At 36.8% G+C, this 24,934-nt stretch overlaps 1 protein-coding gene across 11 annotated transcripts in view; it reads right to left on the bottom strand.

Annotated features, from left to right (window-relative positions):
* Nucleotides 1-10,242, bottom strand: part of cacna1aa (calcium channel, voltage-dependent, P/Q type, alpha 1A subunit, a) — a 65,792-nt gene extending 55,550 nt beyond the window's left edge. For all 11 annotated transcript variants that reach the window (XM_055035249.1, XM_055035251.1, XM_055035255.1 and 8 more), the window contains exons 1-5: nt 10,142-10,242; nt 9,798-9,937; nt 2,626-2,717; nt 1,676-1,828; nt 1,352-1,539 (exon numbers count right to left, since the gene is read on the bottom strand). In XM_055035249.1, the coding sequence (XP_054891224.1) occupies nt 1,352-1,539; nt 1,676-1,828; nt 2,626-2,717; nt 9,798-9,937; nt 10,142-10,234 (666 nt within the window). In that variant the 5' untranslated portion in view covers nt 10,235-10,242. The remainder of the gene's footprint in view (nt 1-1,351; nt 1,540-1,675; nt 1,829-2,625; nt 2,718-9,797; nt 9,938-10,141) is intronic.
* Between the last annotated feature and the right edge of the window lie 14,692 nt (nt 10,243-24,934).

Here is a 24,934-nt window from a genome sequence, read left to right as displayed (position 1 = left end):
GACAGAATTCATTTAAATATCCTGGTTTTCTACTACAGACTCAACTTTAAGCGTTGTCCATTATTTTTGAACAGGGGTGATGACAGGGTTTTATGAAGAGCAGACTGATGTTAACATCCTTTATTTGTTCCAAGTCTAATGAGGATGTTTATTTGATATAAATTTTCTGTTAGAACACCTATTTGTGTCAAAATTTCAGCAATCTGACCCAAACAATTTCAACCTCATGAAAGGAAATTTTATAGAAAGTTGAGGAAAGAGGAAACGCTCAGCAAATTATAAACAAGTCAGCTAAAAAAAAAACTGAGTATGTTAAAAATATTCAGAAAATAATGATATTGTGAAAAAACTATGCTGTCTGGTTTCTCTGGGAAACACAATCATAGGGGAAGACTGCTGACTTGGCAGATGTCCAGAAACAGTCACAGACACCCTCCACAAGGAGGATAGGCCTCAAAAGGCCATTGCTAAAGAGGCCAGTTGTTCACAGTGTCATATCCAAGAATATTCATAGACAGGTCAGTGGAAGAAAAAAAAGTGTATGCAGTAGAAACAGGGAATCTCTCGGTGTTTTCCTTGCTGGTTGTTTCTCTGGGTTTATGGTTTCTGTTCTGTCTTGATTCTATTGTTTTTTTGTTTTTTTTTTAAAGTTTCCATATCGCATGACACAAATCCTTTACGTGGGCTACAGACGTCACAATTTTGGTCTCAAGAAACACCTGAACCGGTGACAAGTTGCAGAAGTGACTTAGCTGGACTAAGGAGAAAAAGAACTGGACTCTTTCTCAATGCTCCAAAGCCCTCTCTTCTCCAGTGAAATTTTGCATTTCATTTGGAGATCATGGTCTCAGAGTCTGTTGTAAAATTAAAGCAGCTCATATTCCTTCATTGCTTCAAGTCCAGCATGAACATTTGACAGTGAGGTTAGAGGTTGCTATGTCATCCTCTGGTGTTGCTTCATTGTGTTCACTGAAGTCTACAGTCAACACAGCCATCTATCAGAAAATTTTAGAGCACTTCGTGCTTCTGCTGACAGGCTGTGTGGAGATGCTGATTTTCTTTCCCAGCAGTTCTTGGCACCTGCCCACATTGCAGGGATTTATTGGGTGCTGTCAAAAGGAAAAGGCGAGCCACCGTACTGAACAATACTGATGACCAGAAGGCTATTATAAAAGTGACCATGGCTTTCAATACACCTCAGCAATTACCCAGGATGACTGTCTCCACACCACACCGCATTGATGCAGTAATTTGTGCAAAAGAACTGTACAATATAAAGCCATATGGCAACACAATAATAAAAAAAAAGCAAATAACAAAAAATAAAAACATTCTGCTTGGTTGTACGCACATAGTAGAGCAGGTCTGTCCAGCCCTCCATGGTGATGCACTGGAAGACGGTGAGAATAGCAAATAGGATGTTGTCAAACTGGGTAATGCCAAAGTTTGGTCCCAACCAGCCCCCTTTACAAACGGTGCCATTTGGACACTCCCGGGACGGAGGTTCTTCTCCACATGGGAACTCTTCCCGGATCTCACCTGTTTTTGGGTGGAAGTGAGAGTTCATAAAAGAACAAAAATAGTCACAAGTCATTATGTAATACATACAATGGCATTACTTTTATTTCTTATAGACCTGAATAATGATATTTATTCATCACAAGAACATTTTCACCTGTGTGGTTGTCAAAGCAGGTTTTGTGGAATTTGCCTATGTAGAACTCCAGACCAATGATAGCAAACATAAGGATGGCAAAGAAAAGCAGCAGGCCAATTTGTAGGAGGGGGATCATGGCCTTCATGATGGATTTGAGCACCACCTGTAAGCCTGAAGAACACAGCAGAAACATGACATGATTTTTATTTCCTACCTCAAAATTACTATTAGGTTTAAATATATCACTTTTGATCTGATCCACAGGCTCAAAATCTGATCTAATCAATGGCTTTCACCATGGATGACACAATAAAAATCTCTTCCATGAAGAGCAACACAAAGGAACCAAATTCCTCATTATCATTCTCCTAAAACTAACATTTTGGTTAGCTGCATTCAGCGTGTATAATGATGCTTCACTTTCATAAATCTATGTATCTGATATAAGAATCAGTCCATAAGAGAATAAAACAAAAGGTTGTAGAACTGTGACTGAGAAAAATCAATGAATATATCTGGATTTTCAGAGAACTGAAAGTATCTGCTTCTTCTTTTTATTGTACCTCTAAGTCGAAAAATTATTATTTCTTGCTTTTGCACGAAGCCTTGCAGGTGCCTTGCAGCAAGGTGATCTCTGTGTAGGTTTTCTGGCTTCCTCCCACAGTCCAGAAATATAATTGCTAGATTATTGGTCTCTCTATTTCAATAAGCACATTGTGCACAAAAGACCAACTTTTATTGGTGAATTGTGCAAAAAAAAAAAATAAATAAAAAAAAAAAATAAACAGAATCAGCATGAAACATTGAATTTAAGGCCTGCTAGTCCTCAAAACCAACTAAAACAACAACAATTAAAAAAAAAAGAAAGAATGGCTTATAGTCTTCAAAATCCATAAAAGAATTAATTTCAAGATAAAGTTGGAGATTTTAAAAAGTTTGTATCGTTTGAATAATAGATATTGACTTACTAGGTATACCGGACACCAGCTTGAGAGGCCTTAATACCCTCACAGCCCGAAGGGTCCGCAAGTCGAAATCTGAGCCCACAGTGGACAGAATCCTGTAAGCAAAAAGATAGATGCTCAAATGTGTTCATGGCAAATCGATATTCGAGCCAATCAGGCTTGTCACTGTCAGTCAAACTCTGTGTTTCTCACATTCCCTTTCATTCACACACAACCCCTGCAAGGCCATTACAAACAACTGGATGAGCACTGTATGTAAATCCTGTAGGAGCCAAACCAATCAATAGAGCTGACAAGTAAAGTAAGACAGAGGAGTGTATCAGGATGAGGGTAGGGCCCGCTGAAGAGATACTGCTATGTATCCAGATTTTAGAGGGACTAATAAAGAAAAGGAAAGATAAAGAGATGCAGAGAAGGTGGAGGTTTTAGTAAGATGAAAAAAGAAGGCTGGAAACAGACACAAAGGAAAGTACTACCAGATAGTATGAATGACTATTTTTCGTATTTTGTCTGTTTGAGATACATTTAGCTTTTCTCAGTCATGCTACACAGTAAGCACATTGTAGTGTGTGCTATAGCACCTTTATCAACACCAATCATCAAAGTTAACAGCTTCAGAAGGTTAAGATGTTCCTGGGTGCTGACAGACTTCCAGTCAGTCCTTCTGTCTGACGCATTCTGTGAATCATCCCTACTTCCCACTTCTCTCTCTCTCTTTTTCTCTCTCTCTCTATTTCATTCATCCTATTGCTGTAACACATTTCTTCTGTCCTCAGTTCCAAAAAGATGTGAAGTGACACAGCAGAAAGTTAATCATGACTGAACTCTGCTCACTATGCTCCGATTAGAATACATCGCAATTTGAAAGAAAAAAAAAAAGCAACTTTCTTTCAAAAGAAAAGCAAGAGTCAGTCGGTGAACAAAAATCCCTGTTGTGGTCTTAAATATGGAATAGCACTGGTATAATGGTCTGCACCCATAGAAATCCAAGAATGGTTTGATTAAAAAAAATATCACCAGGTGTACATATACTGTCTATATATACATATTTTTTTAAACCAAAAATGGTAATAAAAGAACGGCAAGTTGATTCTTTAATTATCATTGAAACAACAGCCTTGTTTACAATGAATCTGCATGGCAAGGAGGTAGCAACAGATCTGAAATAGCCAACTGACAGACACTCTGTGCAGCCAATTGGTTCACTGATTTCTGGAAAAACAAAACAAAAACAAAGATGACCTTCATGGAATGCAGCCATATTGTTTTCGGATGGGTCAAGCTTCCTTGGGTCAAGACAGAATGGATCACCTGAATTAAATCAAGAGTAGTTATTTTAGAGCAAAACAGAGAGTCTCCTTTCATTACATATGGAAAAAAGTCAGCAGTGGAAAGTTATTTACATAATCCCTTAATTAGTTTCATATAATTAAAAGGGAAGGAAGATGCAGGTTAATATGAAGGGAGTATTAAACAACAAATGGCATAAGACTTCATTGACATGATGCTGAAGAAATATTCCAGCTTAGCTGCGCAGTCAAAATTTACTATTTACTTTAGATACAGTGTTGTTGACAAGTAGGAAGGCCCTTAGTGTTGTCAACCATGTGCTCTCCAATGTGCTAATAGTTTATGGTTGAAGAAAGACTGTTTATCCATCATTATCGGTGACCACACTCACTAGCCTGAGGGTTCCCAGCAGGCTCTCGTGTGGGGAATGAGCTCTAACACAGCAGAAAGTAAGGGGGAGGGTGTGACTGACAGCACTAAGACCCTACTCCTGGATCTGATTGGCTAAAAAGGATAGCACGAGGCAGAGGAACTTGATTTTTAAAGTTATATATTGCAGGTTTAATGGTTTTTAACCCTTCAGTGTGGCTGCATTGAAAGCAATTCTGCAAACGAGAATTATTTGACAGTTCTTCATAGCAATGTAACAGCTGAGCATCCAGCCAATGTGTCACCTTTGATGAAAATTGTTCCAGCCAAGGTTAGCATAACTAGCTATTAAAATACTTTTACATGCAATCAATAACAACAATAAAATGGGAAATAAATTTAATGTAGCTAAAAAAAAGAAGGGTTCTTTGTCAGCATTGCACTGGGAGAAAGAAATGCAAAAAGTACAAACATAAGGTTCACTGATAGCAGACAACATGCTAGACCCTTTTTAATGAGGAATAAAGCAGACCTTTTTTCTGTGCCTTTTCTTACACAGGGTCTGGACAAACGATTGCTTGCTGGAAGTGTATACTCTGTTGAAATTTTAAATAATTGGAGATTGTACTGCTAACGTTTGGTTGTGATGTATGTAACACGCCAGCTTGAAGCTTATCAGAAATTGTGTGCACTGTAAACAACCCAGCCGGGAATAAAGCCACAGCATCTTTGGCAGCAATAAAATATCTTGCTCAGACTTCAATTGCTCAAGCGTTGCTAACGCGGACTGAATGGCTCCCTTCACTTGCTCCGCTCCCATTGCCAGACTACGGCCCTATAAAGGCAGACTACAATTCTGAAACAGTGTGAAAAATCAATGTCAGTCATTCACAACTCCTCCTTCAGTTTGCTGATTGGGACGGTTGAAATTCAACTGAAGAAACCGAGCCGAATGAGAAAAATACTGAACACTGAAAGAAGCTCAGAGGAGAATCGAGGAAAAGCTATTGTGTTTCCATTACAGAGGATCACATTTTGAAGAAGAAAAAAAAACAATAAAGTATATGACTACAAGCACATCTAGTATGTTTTATAAAAACACTCTTAAACGAAAACAATACATGTGATTATAGCTGGAAGACACGATGAAAACAGCACTGATGTAAATTCAGCTTCCAGACAGCATCATTGTCACTGACGGTGTCACGCCGACGAAGCAGCTCCTAATTCACACCGTCTCCATGGTTACAGGACCCCATCTCATTCATAAGTGTTTCCATGGCAACAGGTACATCGGTTCATTGATAGAATCTTTGTATCACCTTGGAAACAGGGCCAAGGGAGGAGACAGATTCATTTCTCTTTCTCTTTCCCCCCATCGTCTTCTGTGTTTAAATATGCGCATTTGTGAAATGACACAGATAGACACAAACATATGAACATGTGCACACAGATTCACAAGGCAAGTGGGCATGAGGCAAAACATACTGGGTGAAAATAAGTACAAAGGCAGGAAATGGGGCCGTTTGGAGAAACTTTTGAAAAACAATTTTTTGCTCCTGAGAGACAGAGAGTCTGTCTAATGTGGAACTTAAAAGAACAAAACACAAATAAATACAAAGTCTATATCTGCACTTTAGTAATGAAAATTGGGAATTTATATACATAATTCCTACAATAATATTGTCTGATATATTCATGTATCCTTTAGCTGAGCTCAACTTAATGCAACAAATCGTTTATGTTCACTTTCAGTAAAAGCAATATTATTCCTTCTTTTCTCTAAATTATCAAAATATCTTTTCCTGTGCTATTTATATGATATTCTAAAGTATTTTGGATTTAGTGTGAGAGTAAATGTTCTTTTAGGCAATTGTTATGCAAAGAAATTAGAATATTTTAATGAAATCCCTTTCAAAAAATAAAAACAGAGTAAAAGAAAGAATACTTGAACATTCAAACTACAGTGAGCTGACAGCAGCAAATGCCTGTAGAATAGCCTGCACAGTATTTAATTATTCGAATGCTAATGCTACGGGGAATTACAGCAATTTTTCACATTAACCTGCAGACACATTTTAAACTGGGATAGCTACTCCTTAAGGGCAACACATAGGTGCAATGGGTGACACAATTGCCATGAAGCAAAAAACAAACAAAAAAAAGAAGTAATTTTCAGATTTTTAGTTGAACACATAGTCAAAACATGTCAAATTATGACTATCTTTACTGTAGTAAAGAAAATTATACTTTTATCTTTAAATATTAGCCATGGGATTGATCTCTTTTCCTTGTATCTCCCAAGTCTGTTAGAATCCTAAACAGTCTGTATTGACAGTACTTTCATATCAGTGTTAGGTAGCATAGTTGCCTGATTGTGCTATTAAATGGCACTATGCACCTGGAAAATACATCTCTGTTACTCAACCTCTCGTCCCCCAAATCCCATTTTTAAGATGCATGGGTTCAAAAGTAATACATTCCCAAAATATTTGTTATTTATTTCTGTGTTTCTTTTTAAATCTTGTACCATTTATCCCAACAAAAACATTTTGTACAAAATGAAGGAGCATGGTAAAATCTATACCTTCGAGGTGTGACAGGATTTCACGTTTGATGAAATACATTTTATTTCTTCACCATTAGATCAACATAAAACATGGATTTAGATGTTTGCCAAGAAAAAGAGAAACTATATAGGAACCACTCAAGGCAGAGGTACAGCAGAGGGAGTTATTTATAGTAAGAATGGCTATAAACCAAGAGTAATTGGACTAATAATCAATATTAGAAATTAGAAACAACAAGCCTATTCCCAGACTCAGACCATTCTGCAAATTTACAACAGATCGATCAATAACACAAAACACAAATTAAATGGCATGCCAAAAGACTACAATGACTTTTCTAGTCATCGTATTCCAGCATAAGTGATGTTTTTGAGTTTGAATGTTTTAAAAAGAGCAATTCAAAGACCTAATATAGTGAGTACAAAATGAAAAGTAATGTTTGAAATGGAAATATGTGCACACACTTGGTTCCAAGTGTGTGTGTGTGCATGTGTGTGTGCATGGACACTGGTCAGTATGTTATCAAAGGTTTCCAACCAAAGGTAGAAAGAAAGGCCAAGTAGTCTTTCATCTTCAAAGAGCTGTGGACCGCCATCCAAAGAAAGCACAACAAAGAGTGTGTGTGTATGTGTTAGAGAGTGGACAATATGTAATGTTTCACAGAAACATCCCCACAATGGCTTCAGCATTGTGTGTAAATCTTTAAACATCATTCACTTTTGTCATAAAAAAGGAAGTGACATAAGTGCAGAGAGGAGGACGCTCTGAGTCCACCGCACACCAAATCCCTTTTTGCTCTTTAAATTGGTGATACATTCTAGACATAGACAGAGTTTGCTGTCATTCAATTGTGCTAATAATTACTAGAACAATAAATATAACTATCCTAACCTATACTGATACAAATATATACATTTACATAATTATGCTAGTATTGCTGTACATACTCATAGAGCATATTTTAATTTCCATTTTGAATGTCCCCACTATGCCTATTTTCTTTGTAATTAACTATCCCTTCAAAAATGACGGCTCTTTTTCACTTCATTTTTAGTCCTTTAATTATTTTGTCACTTTTGCTTTTTCACACCTGACCTAACAAATAAATACTACCTGAAGTGCCATTTATCATTTTCATTGCTCGTCACTATTGTAATGCTTGGACTATACTTTATTAGTTTTTGTTATTTTCTGCCCATCCAGTAATCATAACAAGCACAGCTTTATTTTATCTGTTTAGAGAGCTTAAAGATCACTCCAGGATCAATGTAATGTAAAATCTAAAATGATATCTCACTGACTTGAGAACTATTAAACATGATGAAGAAATGAAATAACTTCAAATTCCAATTATGTCTTCTAATTAATCCTGTGGTGTAATTTTTCATGTTAACTTTAAATTAATAGAAATTCTCCTCTTTCTGCTCACTACATCCCCCCCCTTGTCTTCCTCTGTGCATATTGCTGTCTTGCTGACACTTGTCTTCTCACCTCTCTCACAGTGACTCTGTTGTGCCACACTGAGAGGAGCTTGGTGTCATGGTTGCTCTTGTTAAAGCTTACAACCACACTGCCAGACGGGGAAGAACATTTGTGCCTGCACAGTATTTGTGTGGTTGTGACAAAGTGTGAGAGAGAAAACAGGTGAGCAACAGATGGCAATCACTGTTTCTCCTGACACTTTGTCTGCAAAAAAATGGCACAATTGTTATATATTGTTCAGAACAGAAGTTTATATCAAACCTCATATGCACAAATATGTTGAAATTTTATTTTTTTTTTAGCAGTGCAATTAAGATGTTCCTCTTCCCTGGGCAGACTGAAAATGTAACTGGTGACTTCAATGTTTCTCGAAGTGCAAAAGTTTGGAATAGCTGTCTTTTTTTTCCTCTAGTTTATATACCATGTAAATTATTCATAGACGTTAAGTGTACGCATATCCCAACTATCAATGTCACCTCTGCTTTTTGCTTTTTATAGCCTTCAACATAAGCTTGAAAATTTGTGCGTCATACCTAAAAGTTAGGTCCACAATGGAAAATATATAATGAACTGTTAATTCTGCCAAGAAGAGCAGTCAAACAATTAGCCTCAGTTATGCCAGAATGCCAGAAGTTTGGTGAGGGCAGCATAAGTATGTGGTTTTGTCTATAGATTTGTAACAGACATCTATAGATCTATAGATGTCTGTTAGAAATCTACAGATGTCTACTATTTTTCACAAATAGAAAAATTTGTGAACAACTTTGGCCCACTGTTGATGAAAGAAAATAAAACTTGTGCAACTAATTTTTGTTGTGAAACATATATGTTTTATACTGTTTTAACAATTCACTCCGGGAAAAAAGTCACTCCCTGTTTTGCACCATAATTTCAAAATTATTGCGTCTTACTGTATCTAGATGTACTCAGAGTTTATGACAACTTACATTATTCAACTTTGCTTTTATTTTGTCCTTCACACACTTATTTTTCTGTTTCTTTCTTCATCCAACTGTTTCCTATGTTTCTACTTGACTACCAACATGTGTCCATTTTTCTTAAACCTCCCATCTTTCCTCCTCACCAGGGTCTGCTCCATCTGTCCCCCAACCCGTTCTTGTCTCAGTATATGCTGAGGTGACATTTGTTCACCACCCAGGCGACTGGCTGCCTGCGGCTCAGCTCTGTGATCTGACTTCTACCTTGCGCAGAATGGGGCCCATTCATTAAAGCAGACGAGCTGGTAAAGGACACTCAAACACGTGTGTGCGTGTGTGTGTGCGTGAGTGTGTGTGTGTGTGTGTGTGTGTAGTGAGTCCTGGGACATTAAAACTAACAAAACGTGGACCAAAATGACACTGAAAGAAAAGACGATTCTGAATTTTGTGTTTTTCTATGAAGTGACTCAGCATTTAAAGAACGCACGTTAGTGTGCATGCATGTAATTTGTCTAAAGTTACCAACCCTGTTAGCACCACCACAAAGTCCATGACATTCCATCCATTTCTCAGGTAGGAGTTCTTGTGGAAGGCAAAACCAAGCGCCAGGATCTTTATTCCGGACTCAAAGCAGAAGATTCCTATAAAGTACGGCTCTGTATCATCCTGTGGAAGAAGACAAAATGACAGCAAGAGAATAAATATGATGATGAGAAGCTTTGTCGCAGAAGACAAGAGCTTGCTTTCTGAGTATGCATTTTCAAAAATATTCAGCTAATTTCTGAGCTACAATTTAGTAGAACGATAAAATGTAGAACAAAACAATAAAATTATTAACTTTGGACACATTTTAATCTAAGTTTGACTCACCAGCCGTTCAGACAATGGTGTCTTGTCCCCATCAGGCAAATGTTGTTCAAGAGCTAGGACAATGCAGTTGGCAATGATGGTAGCTAGAATCATCCACTCAAATGGAGTAAGGAGAATCAGTTAAGGAATAATTGGATACGTTTTTCAGTGTAAAATGTTTTCATACATAATCATGGCATAATTCCACCTATTCAAAACAGTACTTTATCCATAACACAGTATGCATTGCATTGCACAAAGTGACTGATAAAGTTGGCACATAATTGGCAAAAATCGTCTTCTCTCAGTTCCTCCAAGTAAGACAGAAATCCAGGAAAAACAACAAACACAACATATGTTGCTTACAATATGCAAATGGGTTACATTCACACAGAAGTAGAAAAAGAAATTATCTCTCTTTAGAAAATATATTGTAGCAACTACATTGGTTTCTTGGTTTCATGTATACCAATATTTTAATTAAAGTTGTTTTTTTTTTTTAGTTATACCATTTCTAGACCTTCTATTGACATGCTGGGTCTCAAATATAATATCCGACACGTCAGACATCTACAAGGGTCCCACTTTTTAGCCAAAATTGTTTCACATCAAAATAATTTAGGGAATATAGGCAACCTCTATTATGAGCAAGAGGTTGCATATATGTATTGTACATATGTATGTGAGCAGCATGTCTGTTAAGCAGTCAACTATCTCAGCAGAAAGTCTGAGTGACTTACAGGCTAAAATACATTTGTTGTAATCTTAATAATAAATAAAATTGCTTCTTTAAAAAGTAGCTGCTGATTAGTGATTTAGATAACTTTACTATGGTGGTAACAGTTAATATGCTGCATTATTTTTGCAGTTTTAGATTTTTAATTTAAATAAAAAGCAGTGATTATTTCTTGTCTACACATTTTGAAGTCGTGACACTCACACAAGCCTATGCCTAGATATGAGACTCTTTGAGCATTGAAAATAAGAGCACAATTACGTTGTTGATTTCTAAAAAGTACGCTTCTGCAATGATGCGTAGACATATGTACATTAAGTAACAATTAAGATTCATTCCCTACTCTCACTTCCAACGCTTAAAAGAAAGAACTATCTGATTCCCCTGACAGCAAGTGAGTCAAAGAGACAGCAGGTCCAAAGCTCGAATGGACCTCTGTCTCGCCTCTCTTTTTTGCCACTGCTGCCTGTTTGCACACACAAAAGGACATGCATACACCCACAAGCTCATCGTTATGAGTCAGTTAAATATGCTTTGCTAAGTGTATTTTCTGGTAACACGTCTCCCACGCAGACAAACAAAACAAACACAGACATAGGCTATACCAAAGTGGTAGAGAGCCTGGACAAGAGAGGCTTATTCCATTCAGCACCATGTACAGGCTTACAGCATCTAAAAGATTGTCCATATCTTAATGTCTTTATCGTATATTGTTTCTGTCAAACAAACAGCGCTGATTTAAGTCAGTGCACCTTTCTAATTAAGGTTTTTATTGCTTAGCTGCATTTTGTACTCAAGTACTATCATAAAATATGGCACTACGCTGTGTCTAGCTAATGATGGCGATGTTTTAATTTTGCATTTGGTGCTAAATTAAAGAACTGTTTCAATGTGTTTTCAAGGAATTAGGAAGATATTTGATCATGTTTTATATATTTAGACCGGTTAAACCTCAGTGGGGTCATTCTACTCCTAAAGTAGATAATTAAAACAACTTTGAAATCACTGAAACCTTTACTCTCTTTGTGACAACAAAACAAGAGCACTTCTAATAATAAGGTTAACTTTATGTTGAGAAGGCAATGGGAATGTCATTATGCAATATAAACTGAATCATTCTATTTTGATTTCAGATACTTTCAAAAATATTTTGTCCCCCAGATTTTGAACATTTTTGTACATCACGTGCAGAGGGGGGTCTTCCCCACAGCAGCATTTATTTGCATGGATTTAATCAATCCCAAATAAGGGATCGATTAAAAGAGAACAGAAGAGAAAATACAGGTGTAATAATACAAAGTTTCATTTACAGAAAAATCTAACATTTTTAAGCCAACCTAATTATCACGGCTCCCATTTATGCTCCCTTCCTTTTCTCCCCCTCTTCATCTTTCCCCCCATTTTTTCTTGCTTCCATTAGCAGAAGCTATTCCCTCAGTAACAAGAGTTGGCGACTGAATGTTAAGGAGTAGAAAGCAAGAGGAAGCAATCTACAGAGAAGCACATTCAACATCTGGATGCGTAAAACAGCTGTCAACAAGAAAAAGAGCCGACCTATGTGCTGGTCCACATTATCACCTTGTCGATTTCCGATTTATTCAATCATAAGCCTGAACCAAAAATGTGTATGCAACTGCAAGTCTGAGTCCCCCCTCCCAACATTATTTCCGCTATCTGCTTTTATAAAAGTCTCTTTATGTCCATGAACTCGAAGACATGGCATGGGGTAGGGTGTATCGGACTGAAAAGGAGAGGAACAATGGAGTAAAGGACAATAGAAAAGGAGAGAAACTGATTTAGTAACGAGAGGACAAAAGGACAAATATATAAGTTGTGCATGAACCATGTGAGGAATAGCTGTGACCCAGCAGCACATTTGATCATATAAGTGTGTGAAATATAAAGAGTCAAAGAAACTAAGCTGGTTGATTTAATATAGTTAAGAGAAAGGGTAAGCATTTCGTCAAACATTTCACTTTTTTATTTTTCACATGCAAAGGTAAATTTTTCACATGCTAAGGCTGATTTAGCTGTGGCATGTTTGGGAGGAAACTATGTGCCTAAAGGTCAAAGGTAAGATTTGAGTCCACCCCTTTTTTCTCTTAGGTAAAAGTGCTAGCAGCTATACACCACATTCAAACCTTTTTTGATTCATTCTTTCATGTTTTTTAACTTTAATACCTTCAGTCTTGCATGTCCGTGTGTTTGTGGACTCTCTATTCAGGACAAAGAAGACAATGAGCTAAAATCTTTAGTTTCCACTTCATAATGTAGTTCAGTGTTGATATTTAAAGTGCTGTCAAGGCTTTTTAAATAGTTTTGTGACAAAAAGGTCTGTTTCTTTTGATCTTCTAATCTTTGTTTCTAACTTGTTTCTACCTGAAAGTGTAAGGAGCTGATTTTAGGGCACCTTTCGTAGGTGTTGAGGAGAAAAACTGATGTTAAAAAATAATTACTCTGAAGTTTAACGAGAATAGCGACAAAATGATTTCAGATGACATATTAAGTTACTCAATCATGTCCTTATTATTAGTGAGAAAAACAGCCGTTGTAAATATTGTTTAGCTATGACATATTTGTCTTTTTTTTGTTTTCTGTCAGATGAAGATTATTTTGCAGATTTAGACTTTTTGTATTTTCAAGGCCAGTTATATTTTAATAGTTTGGCATTAGAAAAAACAGAAAAAGTTAGACAGCAAATATTATGTGCAGCCTGGTTGGACAGATGTTCTAATATTAAAATCCAGCAGAGGAGTTTAACTTATTGCAGTTCATACTATTTGGTTTAAAAGGGCTAAGGCTGAATACAAATGCAAAAAACATGGGACTAAAAAAGCAGAAGGATTCATATTTTAAGAAGAATATTGTTGCATTTGCTGGTGGTATTTTGACCAGATTCATTTCTAATGGATAAACCAAGCCCAAGCTAAAAAAATAATATTTCAACAGACACTGATGAGGCCTTAAAAATGAATGCATATTTAATATTTTTGTTGTTGTTGCTTTATTTCTGATTGCTTCATCTTTTACTCAAATGGGGTGAACAAACGCTTGAATTTCAGACTTTGAGGTATGAAATATTTATTGAGACATGTGCTGATGCATTAGCAGATAGACACATGCAAAACTCAGAAGAACTGATGACTCATAGCTTGTTATAAACCTTCAATAATGAATCTTTTCTCCCTTCTTAAAAAGCCACACACACTCAAGCTCAAAACTGAGAGTTAAAGCAATGACAACACTATGTTCTCCAAAACCCATTTCATAAGATCTTTTTCTCTCTTGTTTTACATATTACTTGCCTTAAATTATCACTGTTTTCAATCCATGCATGCATATGTTTGTGTTGTGAAAGTGAGCATGATGTTTGGTTGAAGAATGATGTACTTGTAAAGGAAAGAGCACACAGATGAAAGCATCTGACACACATCAAGACACACTTCTAATGGCTTTTATTAACCTGGTCCCTCAGTACTCTATGTGGAATCTCTAATGTTCACTTCTTTGCAGCCAGTGCCTTCCTCTGATATATTTCTCCCACTATCTGCCCTCCTAAACCTCCACCACTTACTGCCACACCTCTGCTTATTTTCTACAGTCTCCTTCGTTTCTTTGTTCCATTTTTCCTCCCCCCCGGCTTGCTCTTGCATTTGTGCATTTCTCCATCATCTCCCTACTTTCTTTCATCCAGCCCGCCCATCAATCATTTCGCCATCTCTGTTTAATATCGAATGAGACAGAGAAAGGAAAATGGAATGGTGTCGCATCAGCAAATGCACAAGAACACAAACGCTACGACCATGAGTACAGAAAAAAAAAAACTGGAAGAGGAAAGGAAAAATATATGGATGCTAAAAAATTACAGAGAGTGAAAAAGAAGAAGGAGGAAAAAAAAGGAGAAGGATAAAGAAATTGTCCTGTGGGCACAGACATGGTTGAAAAGAATGAGTGTTGAGGAATAAAAGAGAGAGAAAGAAGGGTGGACCAAGAGAAGGGAAGAGATGAAGAGCACACTAGAGCTGAATGAGAGAATTACACAGGGGTGTGATAAGATTGCAGTATTTTCTTCTGCTGAGCCGCGTGTATACTCTACCATAAGTAGGTTATATACACACATACACACACTGTGTAAATTTATATACTGAAGGTGGAGTCAAATCTAAAAGGGGGTTTGGAGAAGCAGATTGGCTTAAAGGTATTCATTTCACATAACTATTTATGAAATTGTGATCCACTTGAAATGAACATAGGAAAATCTATTAACTGGATTTTGTCATATTTGCATAATGTCTAAGCCTTGTGAAGAAACTCAAAGAATAAAAATATAAAAATTCAAAACAGTCTGCTGGGAACTGAAGGCACAAATTCACCTCAAATAAAATTGTGTCCATCTGAGTTCATTCCAGTTTTCATTTCCAACATCATTTTTTCACTCAGTGGAGAATGAAATCTGAGATGCTTTGTTCATGATAGTTCGAAATAAATTTGAAACAAAGATGCTTGAGCACCAAACATAATTTTGAACATTTTAAAGGTCCCCTCTGAAATAAATTATGACACCATTTCCTAAGGCTGACCAAGACATCCATCAAATTAAGAAAAACATTTTTACCAAAACTGCCTTAAATTAACAAATGGGGGTGGGGGGAAAACTAGAAAAATTCTAGAAAAAAATACTCATCTTCAAAGGTTTAGTGACGTTGCAGGACACAAAGGTGGGAAAAAATACAGATCTTATAAATGTACGCCTCCTACCTTCTTTCATTTACGAGACTTAATTTAAATCTCTAATTCCTTTCCTCTCCGTTCTTCCCACTCTCTCCTCTGTGCCCTGTTACATTATGGAGCAGTGGCAGAACAGCTCAAATAATTACTCTACGTTCTTGTCACTTCCCCCTAAGAAGCTCAGATTTGATCAGATGAATGGGATTAAGCAGTGTGGTTGAAACCCAGCTAATTATTTTGATAATCTGAAGCTGCAGAGATAAGAGGCGAAGTGGTGGAAGTGCTTCGTTTTGCTCTTGTAAGACAAAGTTTGAATAGATTTTCATGGCTTCACTCAAAGCCTGGTTTCAGATTTTTGATTACCCTATGGTGCAGCAGTATTTGTGGTTGTTAGGTTCTGTTTTTTTTCTTTTTGTTTTTAAACATCTGATTCCAATACATATATAAAAAAGACTCTGCTTCTTTCATGAAAAATTTTTGTCTGCAAGTAAAAGTGGTTAATTTGGTAGGAGACCAACACAGAGAGACGCAAAGAATTCACAATTTTCTAAAATCACTGTTTGGCGTATGGATATGGAAGTAGTTTGGCACAACTGCAAACCTAGCAAGACGTGACAGTCAATTGAATTAGTCAAATAAGCAAACGAGAGGACTATAATAATTCTGGAAAAGCTGCATATGTCAATGGTTCAGGTGGGAGAATCAGTTGAAAGGACTATTACTAGTCATGTACTCTACAAATCTGGTATTTCTTGGTTATAAAGAACAAAGCCATTGTTGAAGGGACATGTTAAAAAGGTCTTGTCCAAATCCTTAGTAGGGACACATTAAATATGTGGAATAATACACCAAATTTGACCTACTTGAACTGGGCTTCACACAAAAGGCTTTGGGTAGAAGAAAACTAACAATCTACACAAACACACAATCACAACCTAGAAATATGCAAGTGGCAGAATCAAGCTGAGTAGAAGACTTTTTTTTTCATCAGACACAAGGAAATTGGGAAGTATTGACGGAAGGATGGACAGTTTCTTGAGGCAGAAAAAAGATTTCACTTTCTTGCAGGACAAAGACCCTAAACATACAGTTAAGAGCTTCAGTAGAAAAGCTTACAATAATGTCAATCTCTAAACTGGTAGAGACATAATCCAAAAGACTTCAAGTAAGGTGTTACAACTTTGGTTTTCATTTATGTTTCTGTTTTCATGATTTCTTCAATAGTTACTTCAATCTTTCTATTTTATTTCATTCCTTGTGTGTGTTCATTTATTCTTATTGTTTGTGCTTTAGACATATTTCCTTTGTTTAGTTTTCTCTTTCCATTCATCATTTAAGTTACTTTCAGGCCTTTTATATTAATCTCCTTTCTCCCTTTTTTAACTTTCTCCTTCCCTCAGCCTGACTCCCTGCACAGCTGTTGTTCATCTCCTCACTTCCCTTTTCCTGCATTCTCTCTCAGCTGCACACTATTGCTTCCTGATTAGTCCCTCTGGTTCCTATGTCATGCTCCAGTCCTTCCTCTGTGTATATATATAGCTCCCTTACTTTGTTGTTTTCCACTGACTCCTTCCATGAAATCACCAGCTACTGTTACCCTTATTATCTCCCTGTTAATCATCTGTTGTTCTCCCTGATTGTCTTTGTAGCATGTTGGATGTTTCCTCTGTTTATATTTTCCTAAAAACATATTATTCTGCACTATCTTGCATTTGCATATCACATATAACAACAAGAAAAAATGTAAAAAGTGTATAAATACTTTCTGCAAGGCCACAAGAAGGGCTAATTTGGTCCAATAAGCTTTCAAACTTATAGACTGAACAGTCACTTTTGCCCTTTAAAAAGCCCATATGCTGACAAAATCATGATTCCAAAATGGTAGCTCATAAACTATCATGGTGGCTCTCTACTTCCTACACAAAGGCTATTGTCTCTCCCTCGCCCTGCCACCAGACCTCCCTCATCACCCACATATAGCCAAGCTGTCACTTTCTACAAGATGCTGACAGTGGCGTGTGCAGGAGGGAGTGTGTGTGCCCGGGCAGCATGTGACATTTTTTCTCATAAGCTGTATGTTCAGGGAACGTAGGCGCTGCGTTAATGTGAACTGTGCTCGTATACTTGATAGTACAGGCTTATTTAAACGCCGCTTACTCCCTTTCTTTTCACTGCCAACGTGTATTTGTATGTTGAGTGAGCAGAGCTGAATTTGAAAGCATGCCAGCATGCCCTGCAGGTAGAGTGGAGGCCTCCAACAAGGTATGTCTACTAACAGCTGCAACACGTGACCAAGAGGGAGGACAAAAAAAAAAAAAAACATGAGCATAAATAAAAGAAAAAAAATCAATCCATCACAGACGCTCTCCCTCTATTTTCTCCCTCTCCACGTATCTGAATCCCAAAAATAGATCTCTTGAGCGTCAGTGCGCCCCTCTCTCATACAGACGCGCGCACATTCACAGACACACACACATTGGTCCGAACTCGACTGGAACTGAATAATTCAGCAGAGTTAGAGCACAGAGCTCTGAGAAAAGAGACAGAGAAGAATCATGAAAGGAAGAAGATCTGGACTCGGAAAAGGAAACATTTACAATAAAGTGTTTAGTTTAAAACGAAAATGAATGACTAGAACGAAGATAGTCTTTACAGTGCTCTCTCCAGGTAAAAGTTTCTAATTTCGCTGACTGCATTTGATATTTCCTCTCAGTGCAGCGTTTTAAATATATGCCTGAAATGATGCATTGATGCAGAGACAGATCAAATCAAGTGGATCAAATAAACTAAATGTTGTGTAAAACATCTGCACACATGAGATCTGACCGCAGTGGATAGGAGCTGACACCCAGAATGCTATCATGATGCATACCTAATTTTAACTGCAATTTAATATTTGCCTTACTGATATATATTTTTTTACATATTATATGTATAAAACACTAAAAACTCATTCACAATTATTCCAGAAAGAAGAAAGGCTCATTATCATCACATTTTAGAGTCGCATGCAGCAAATGCCAAGACCATGACTAGATTTGCGGCGGTTTTCAGCTTGAGCAGCCATGACCGGTGACACTGCTGGTCATGTTTATACGTTTGCTGTGGTCAGATTTGTTCACATGAATGGCCAGGTGGTGAGGATCATGTGCAGGGTGATGTGTAGGACACACAGCCACAATGAAAAACATGCTGGATGACCTAAACCACACACGTAAAGTTTACAGTAACTATCATGAGGAACATTTGCTGTCACCAATTGCAACCATCCTGATAAGCAGAATCTATTATTATGACCGTTGAAGGCAGTAAAATCTAATTTGATTGGCTAGGTAAAAAAGCAAATTAGATGCTCTACTCTCTTCTGTGCACTGGAAAATTGTTTTGCAGTATATCTGATTACAACCACAAGCTTCAAAGTATTTTACAGGGATTTAACATGAAAACAACAATGGTAGCAAGAAATTATGTGTATGCAGGCCCCTTTGCACAGAAAACCCTAAATACAATGAAGAGAAACCCATAGTGTCCAGTTGAGTGTCATTTCATCTCAGCTGACCTGAGAAGACCTTAAAGGCTTCTGAGTAAATAAACGACATTGCGATGACGAAGGTACACACTCAGAAGGGAGGGCAGGTAATAAAACAATATCCCAAGCTTTGAACAATCTCAAGCAGCAGTGGCCAGTCCAACATCGGGGAAATGGAAACAATATGTTCTTACTGAAACCTCAACAAGACTTGGCCATGCACCAAAACAGTTAGAACGGGCAAGCAGAGCATAAATCACGAGATGCTGCCAAGAGGCTCACAGTAACTATGGAGAAGCTGTAGCAAGCCACCCCTCAAGTGGGAGGATTTGTTGATGAGACAAGTATTAATTGTAGAAGAGTGGCACGAAGACACTGGTTAAAATGAAAGCAGAGAGACGTCCTCTTTTCAGTTTGCTTCAACTCATGTAGGGGACTCAGTGAATATGTGGAAGAACCTGACTGTTTCCCATAACACCAACATCAAGCTTTTACAGTTATGCAAAACGTTATGTGTGGTAAGACACACATAACCCTGAACACACCATCACCTGTGTAATATGCAGTGGGAATGCTTTTGTTTATTAGAAACAGGGATGCTGGCTGGGAATGAAGGTGGGGCAAAATACAAAGTATTACTAGGAAAAAAAAACAGCTAAAATCTTCTGCAGAGGTAAAACTTTTTCACAAAGCCTTAACATACAAGGCTTTGTAAGTGCAGACTTAGGGAATGTGCAGACTAGTATTCTTCTGATAATCTTTGGGAATACTTGAACATTAACTTCTACAGCCTTTCTCCCTCTAATTTGACAGAGCTTCAAATTTTAGTTTCTACATCTCCACACCTGGTTGAGACATACTGTGAAAAAAAGCTCTTGGATATTCTACACTGAATACAAATGCACATCTCGCTTTTCTTTTTTTTTTTTTTGTAAAATAGTTTGAAAACAATGTATTGTTTTTCTTTCACTTTGCAATTATGAGCCAGTTTGTGTTGACTTGTGGTTGTAATGCAATAAAATGTGGAAATGTTCCAGAGGTGTGATTACCTTTGCAAGGTGCTATATATACACGCAGGTAACAGGAATGAGGTTTTTCTTTAAACCCACATAATCTAATAATTTTCTAAACATGTTTTAAGACTCTGAGGATGAAAGTTTTAACAAATATTATGTAACAAAGAAATGAGTATTCTGAAAGATTAGAATTTATTGTTTTTGTGTGCAACTGAGAGTGTGCCTAGGGGCTAAGGATATGGATCAACTCACACATTTATTACCAGACAGCCAAAGTTACAAGGTAGGCAGATTGTGCCCAAAGGACACACGGACACACACACGCACACACATAGAGAACAGGAAGTGTTGCATGTGTGCCAATACACTCACGCACTTAGCAACTTTTCTGAAAACCAATTTAAAAATGCTAAACTACACTTACAACTCTCTGAATGTTCTGCAAAATATTCCCCAAAACATCGAGACTAATGTTTTAAATTAACATCATAGAAGTCAAATAGACTCAATTAAAAAAGTAACAGAAGTGTCATCTTGGAGAGCTGGATGAGAATGATAAATCATATCTGAGTGAAAGGGAAAAAAAGCTGTGGCTGTGAAACATGAGAAATGACAAAGCCTCACTTCATATCCATCAAAAAGAATGTCAGCAAAAGACAGAAAAGAAGGGCAAACAAAAGGGTGGAAGTTTCCTAAAGTTAGCCTTTACAGTTTGATTGTATGTCATTATATTAGTCTGAGCTAATGGAAATTTTGGAATAAAATAAACACATATTCCATTAAAGGTCAGGATTTAATTTGTGGTGATGGAATGCAGGTTAAGCATCCCAGAATGTCCTCCGTAGTAAAAAATAATGATAAAATAACATCTTAAGTACAACTTTCACAACTTAGTTTAATTTATACACAAATGGTCAATGCTAATTTTCTGACCTCTCAATGATGTTTGTCTTCCAAACTGTTCTTGTCTGTTTCTGTTCTGAAATAGCCCCTTGCTTTATCGACCAAAGTTTCGAGAGGCAGTAGTCACCTTGTTGCATCCAATTCAAATCCTTCACCTTCATGTGAGACTGACTCATTCAAATGCCAGACTTTTACTTTACAACATTTGGCCAAGAGCCTCATGCAAAACAGTCACATAAAAATAGCTGCAGCTCGCCATTGCAGTCTCGGACTGTGCCAAAAGGTTTTGGTGTTTTCCATCAGAAGGAAGAATGTCAAATGAGTTACCTGTTCTTTTGTGCAGCCAGGATCTAGTTGGGGTTGGCACTAGCAGAACTATGTGCCCATACATAACCCAGACTACCAATAAATACTGTCTGAATGATCAAATCTCAACACATCACTGCTTAAATATGAACCCCATATTAAGATTACATTCATGTTTGCTGGCTGTAATTTGAAACCCTAACACTTAGACATTTTATGTCTCTATTAACCAGTTGATTTGATGGTTTTTAAATTAAAAGCTATTACATGTTATCACTTTTTTCTTCAGCTCTTGTCTAAACACCAGTATCCTGTGAAATGCCTGCTCTCAAACATTTGTTCACACTGAAAAATGTTAAAGAATTGGAATGAGAAGGTGGAGATTTTACTTTTTTTCTCTGTCAACAGGACTTGCTTCAAGCCACGCTTGTTACTTTCAAGCCGGTCTATAGACAAGCAGCAGCACTTGGACATATTTAGACTGACGAGAAAAAGAAAACATTGTGTGAGCTGTCCGGCGAAAAACGAACAAGGAAAAAGACAAGAAAAGACCGCAAGAAAGAACACAGATGAATGCAAGACAACTTCTACAAACAGAAGTCAAGTATCCTACATTATCAGCTGACAAAAGCAAGTTAGAAAACAGCAAATGAATAATTTAGATCCTGCAGTGAATGTAGATCACCACCTAAAACTACCCTGGTCCCTTTCTCTTTTCCAGCTTCTTGACTCATTTGTGCATCTCTTTTTCCCCTCATGTCACTCGGCTTGTTCTGATGACTTTAATTAAATTATGACTGACACAATGTCTGTGGCTGATAAAAGGGAATGCCAATATTTCAGAATATTACCCTTTTCTAACATTGGGCAGAGTTAGTTATGAGTTTAGACTGCATAATTGCTTGTCCATTTATAAAAATAGAATATGTGTTCCTGATGACAGACCTAGAATTATAATAGCCTAACTATGCTCTTTAGTAAGTATTGTCCAATTGTTCACATTACTAAAGAGAGATAAGAAAACAGAGATTGCTCATTAACAATATGCATGTTTGTTTTATATTACTTGTTGGCCTAATGAGAAGGTCGATCCAAATTAAAAGCTAGTAAGCAGATAAGCAACATACCTTTCATAATTTTTATGCAAGTAACCAAAACGCTGCCTGGTGAAAGGCAATCAGGCTACAAAACAAAACACACACAAGAAACAGTAAGTTGCAACAATCATTTACTGCAAAAACAGGCAGGGTAAGAGTTGGATCTGGTAAGAAGTGAGGGAAAAAAACTAAGCAATGTGAATACTATGAAATTATTACTAAAAGGAGAATAGGTGAGTGGGTTTACTGATTTAAAAAACAAACAAACAAAAAAACTGCAAGCCTCAAATGTACAGGCACCTGAAGGAAATATTTTGGAATTTTAAGGGAACGAAAGAATAAAGAAAAACGCAGGAGAAATCTAATAGCAGAACATCAAATCTAAAATCCTGACATTATGTCATTGTCATAAAAATTGAAATTGAAATTGATGGGCAAACATGTAATTTTCAGATTTGCATAAATTTGTTTGGTAGGGTAGTCTTTGCTTTACTTTGCTTTTTATACCATAGCATAGGATCTCCAGTGTTTTCCAAATTAATATATAGACTTACTATTAAAGGCTCTTTACATGACAAAGGCAGAGCATTGAAAGAGCATTAATATTTATTGAACTTTATTACATTCTACTACATTCAGACTACAATCCTCCTTGTATTATGTTTGTAACTTTTTTGCTAGATTTCTGAGTCAATACTGTGCAGAACTGTCTTTCTTTGCAGTCACAGCTACAAGTATTTCAGATTGTCTCTACCAGCTGCTTTCCACATCTGGGGCTTGAATCATTATCCTTTCTCTTTTGAACATTGATCAAACTCAGTCAAATTGGATGGAGTGCATCTGTGAACTCTTATTTTCAAGTCTTGCTAAAGGTTGTGAGTTGGATTAGGTCTGGAATTTGACTCGCATAAAAATATCTTAAATCCAAACAATTCAAGAACTTATGGCCTACTAGCTTCAAGTCTGCTGCATCCTCTAAGAAACTTTCTTCCACTTATTGTGTGAATTTAGCTCTTTTCATCTTTCCAATTACCATGACCTGCTTTTCTGTTCATGCTGGAAAAAAAGCATCTCACTGCAAGACACCTTGCTTCACTGAGGGTGCGGTGTGATTATTGTGATGTGCAATAGGTCTTGTTAGTTTTCGTCCCCAAACATTGCATATAAACATGTAAGGTTGGTCCAAAACATTTTGCTCAGAACTGTATTTCAAGCGGAACTCATTGTTGCTATAGATAGAACATATATTGACTTCCTCTCCATTTACAGCATCAGGAGGAAAAAGCACTTAAGAGCATGCGGATGACGCAGACACCATATGGTCAGAATGCAGTGTGACCGCATGCGTATGTGCACATGACACCAGGTGTAACTAAATCCCAATTTTCAAATTTTGGGAAACTTAAAAGTTATTTACAGTGAGCATCGGTGAGCAAAATATGCACTATTTTATATTACACATCAGACTATTTGGTTTATCTTCAAATCTTCATAAAGTGGCATGATTTTTGAGCAGATGAGCATTTGATTGTACAGTAGATTTATATATCAATGCAGCAGTCAACAACATATTTGACTCATTGATTATTGATTATTTTTGGTGACTTTTCAGGAACTGTGCATCATAGAACAGTGGTCTCCTGCAACACATTGCAACATATTGTTAAATTACCTACACACTACACAAATTGTTTTATAACAACTGATTATTATAGCATCATATAATCAAGCACTTGCAAATCTTGCAGGATAGAAAACTTATAAAGTAGAGTTACATTTGGCTTTCTCTTATTGGATAATTGGTTGATTTAATATAATGTGAACTCTACTGTAAAGATTCTTTGAAGCTGCAATAAAACTTGTCTTTGTGATATTGACCAAGGTGCATTACAAAAGGTCTAAAATGGCTTGCAAGAGTAAAATCTATATTGTTCTTCAAATGTCACCAAAATTGTTTCCCCATATCCAAACGATTCTTTTAGCTATTCTAATGGGGGCACTTATTTAGTCATGTAGATCACCAGACTGTGACTACTACTCTTACAAACGTGTACAGCACAGCATTAAACTGGAGATTTTGATTTAAAGAAACAAAACCATTGGTGTACTTGGGAGATTATCAAATAGGAATTAAAATATTGAACTCCATTATCCACTGTTTCACAGAAAATATTTTAGTAGACATATTTTTTTAAACACCTTTAAATCACTGATATGTCTTTAACAATCTAAAGTTTTGCTCATGTTTTACATGATTAGGACACCTATTGGTATACTGCTGACATATTTTGCAAAACAGATCATAGAAACATCTAAATGTGAAAGCCTCACAATCAATTTGAGACAGAACTTTAAAGCTGACAAGATCAAGCATTTCTCATTTAAAAAGAGTCGTTTATCGTATTCAGTACGATGGACGACTCAGGATTTTTTAGATACGAGTTGAATGGCCTTTCACCCAGGGCATCTTTGTGTAAGGGGATGTTGCAAGCACATGAC

Source organism: Poeciliopsis prolifica, unplaced genomic scaffold (genome assembly GCF_027474105.1).
Source record: "Poeciliopsis prolifica strain line A6 unplaced genomic scaffold, Auburn_PproV2 SCAFFOLD010, whole genome shotgun sequence".
Taxonomy (NCBI): Eukaryota; Metazoa; Chordata; class Actinopteri; order Cyprinodontiformes; family Poeciliidae; genus Poeciliopsis; species Poeciliopsis prolifica.
This window is presented reverse-complemented; position numbering and strand designations above follow the sequence as displayed.